We start from the raw sequence: 3126 nt of genomic DNA on the forward strand, positions 1-3126 counted from the left end.
TAAAGGGCATGACAATGCATGGAGCTGGTCCAAGATCAAGACACACACCAATCAGTGGTAATACATTTAAATTATCAAATGACATCATTGTAATACACTCATCCAGTAGAGAATCAATATCAATTTTATTGTAAAAACCTGCAATAGAAGAATTCAGCTAACTTAAATCTGTTTTTGTAAATATTATACCTTTTAATGTCTTTACAGCAACTGCTTGTGACATTTGATCCTTTTTTGTCATTACTCCACGATAAACTATACCAAACTCACCTAAAGTGTAAAAAATATAATAGATCCAATTAGTAGGAAAAGAAGGGCAAAAGAAAGAGAGGGAAAGGCAAAAATACAGAAATAATAATAATTATTAAACTTCACAAACCTTGTCCAACAGTCTCTTGCATACTAATGCTTGAGCCTGGAATTATACAACTTGACAGCTGAATCATATATTCAGTTGAAATCTCAACATTTTTGTTAGAGCTAGAACTGTAGATATTTTCTTTGTTGCTTTTTGAAACTACATGTTATTAATACATAATATTATAATGACAAAATAGACTGCATTGCAGTAAAAATTTTCAGTAAACTTAACAAGAGAATAATTATTTGTTAAATTATAGAACTACTTACATAAAGAGGAATTAGATTCAATTCTCCTGGTCAGTTGCTTACGATTCCTTCTCTTCTTAATAATGAAACAAGCAACAAATAATGCTACTGCAAGCACTACCAGCAACATTAATAAAAGAGATATTGCCACTGGTACCAAAATAGATGATAACTGATTTGAAGCTGGATTAGTAGATATATTGATAACTATTGGAGAGTTTGGAGAGTTAAAAGCATAACACACACACCATACATTATTTTATTGATAATGTATTGCTAAGGGTACTATTAGTTGGTATTATATCCTACCTTGGCCAAACTTCAATCATACTGCAGTACTGACAGATCACTTATACTGCCCAAGAGGATGGCAAAGACCCTGTACTATAGTACAGGGTCTTTGGCTTAATTTTAAAGCAACTTTAAAAATTTGTAAAAATCCAGTACATTGTACATGTGTGCATCACAAAAATTATATATAAAAGTAGTAAATCATCTCCTACTAATGTTTTGCGGAAGGACTGTGCCTATCTATTAGCTTTGTATATTTCCTTAATTTCATTTATAAAGCTTAAAGAATAAAAGTTTGGCCAAGAAAAATAAATTTTCTATTATTAGAGTAGAATTACTCTAACTACCAGTACAACTTACAGGAACATCTGATGCCTGCAACTTCCTTATCATTACAGTTGTGTTCTGTGGTGTGTGTACAGTTAGTAAGGTAAGATTCACTTCCATTACAATCAACATCATCTATCACAACTGATCCAGTTCCTTGTCCAAAGTAGGCATCATAAAAAGCAGTTCCTATGTTGGGACAGTCACAGTGCAACCTAAAAAAACATTTTCCTTACCTGGACCATATCCCAGCTGTCTACATACAACGCTAGCATCAGTGTTGTCCCAGGAGTCATCACAGACTGTACCCCACCTTCCATTATGACACAGTTCTACTCTTCCTTCAATAGAGTTTGACCCATTAACAAGACGCACAGTACCAGGAGTACAAACTAAAGTAATAAACCCATTACTTAACAATACAGTTTGATTATGAAACTAACCATGACAAGCTACTCCAGCATCCTTAGAGTGTCCACAGTTGTGGGTGGTTGAGTGTCTACAGTTTGTCAATAACTGTTCTGTTCCTGTGCACTGAACATTATCCAGAAGGATACTACCAGTACCCTGACCAAAGTAAGCATTTGATAGAGCAGTCCCACCTTTGATAATATTGTAAATAACTATAATAATAAGTCAACTCACTTGTTCCCCATCCTAGTAGCTTACACACTACTGCTGCATCAGTAGAGTCCCAGTTATTATCACAGACAGTGCCCCATGATTCATTAACACACACTTCCACTCTTCCTTCCCAATCATGTGAACCATTGAAAAGACGAATTGATCCAGCAACACATACTATAAAAAATTGTTTTCATTGTATTTAACATTACTGTTACATTTTAATTAAGATAGTAATACTTAAGGACTGATTTCACGATTTTGTTAAGATTTGCTAAAATTAAATCCACAAAATTACAGCAGACACTTGTAAACAATAACTAAGCCCCTTGCCATCTACCAGGTTGGTTTCAGCTTGAAGATACTGCAGGACTGGCAAAATATTAATGCATAATTCATTTCTCAGAATAAGATATATTTTTCTGTTGCTATATAAAAATATCAGTACATGAATACCTTAATAAATGTTAAATTAAGCCTCATATGTTAAATTAGCTAGAATATATTGAATATTAATCTTTTCTACAAAAAGATTCCAATTAAACATGCAGCAGGAGAAAGTCAGTAGCTACATAAAGAGTAATCAACAATGCAATACTTACAAACACATTTGACTCCTGCGTCTTCATTATGATTACAGTTGTGTTCTGTGATGTGTGTACAATTTTTAAGGAGAGATTCAGTTCCATTGCAATGAGTATTATCCATCACAATTGATCCAGTTCCTTGTCCAAAGTAGGCACTACCAAAGGCAGTTCCTATATTGGGACAGTCACAATGAAATCTATAATCTTTCCTTACCAGAATGATATCCCAACTGTTTACATACAACACTAGCATCAGTGTTGTCCCAGAAGTCATCACAGACTGTACCCCACACTCCACCACTGCATACCTCAACACGTCCCTCCTTGCTGTTTGTACCACCAACAAGACGAATGGATCCATCATTGCAACCTATACCACAAATTAACAATCTCATGATATACATGACACACTGACTTAGACACATTACTCCAGCATCCTTTGAATGTGAGCAGTTGTAACTTAAAACATCAAAGTCATGTGTGCAGTTTGCAAGAAACATTTCAGCTCCATTGCAGGCGACATTAGCCAAAAATACTGATTCATTTCCCTGACCAAAGTATGCACTGCTTAGAGCTGTTCCATCTAATGACAGAAGAGTATTAACAATACATGATATTAGCTAACTCACTTGTTTCTAGACCAAGCTGTCTACATACAACAATAGCATCAGTGTTGTCCCAGGAGTCA

At 34.7% G+C, this 3126-nt stretch overlaps 1 protein-coding gene across 1 annotated transcript in view; it reads right to left on the reverse strand.

Annotated features, from left to right (window-relative positions):
- Nucleotides 1-7: 7 nt before the first annotated feature.
- LOC109583033 (deleted in malignant brain tumors 1 protein-like) overlaps nt 8-3126 on the reverse strand; it is a gene marked incomplete at its 3' end in the record, with an annotated part of 8695 nt that continues 5576 nt past the window's right edge. The window contains exons 11-22 of the mRNA XM_019998206.1: nt 3068-3126; nt 2854-3021; nt 2653-2808; nt 2454-2609; nt 1873-2028; nt 1671-1829; nt 1464-1619; nt 1261-1416; nt 631-816; nt 380-517; nt 190-270; nt 8-138 (exon numbers count right to left, since the gene is read on the reverse strand). Coding sequence (XP_019853765.1) covers nt 8-138; nt 190-270; nt 380-517; nt 631-816; nt 1261-1416; nt 1464-1619; nt 1671-1829; nt 1873-2028; nt 2454-2609; nt 2653-2808; nt 2854-3021; nt 3068-3126 — 1702 coding nt within the window. The remainder of the gene's footprint in view (nt 139-189; nt 271-379; nt 518-630; nt 817-1260; nt 1417-1463; nt 1620-1670; nt 1830-1872; nt 2029-2453; nt 2610-2652; nt 2809-2853; nt 3022-3067) is intronic.

Source organism: Amphimedon queenslandica, unplaced genomic scaffold (assembly GCF_000090795.2).
Source record: "Amphimedon queenslandica unplaced genomic scaffold, v1.1 AMPQUscaffold_13334, whole genome shotgun sequence".
Taxonomy (NCBI): Eukaryota; Metazoa; Porifera; class Demospongiae; order Haplosclerida; family Niphatidae; genus Amphimedon; species Amphimedon queenslandica.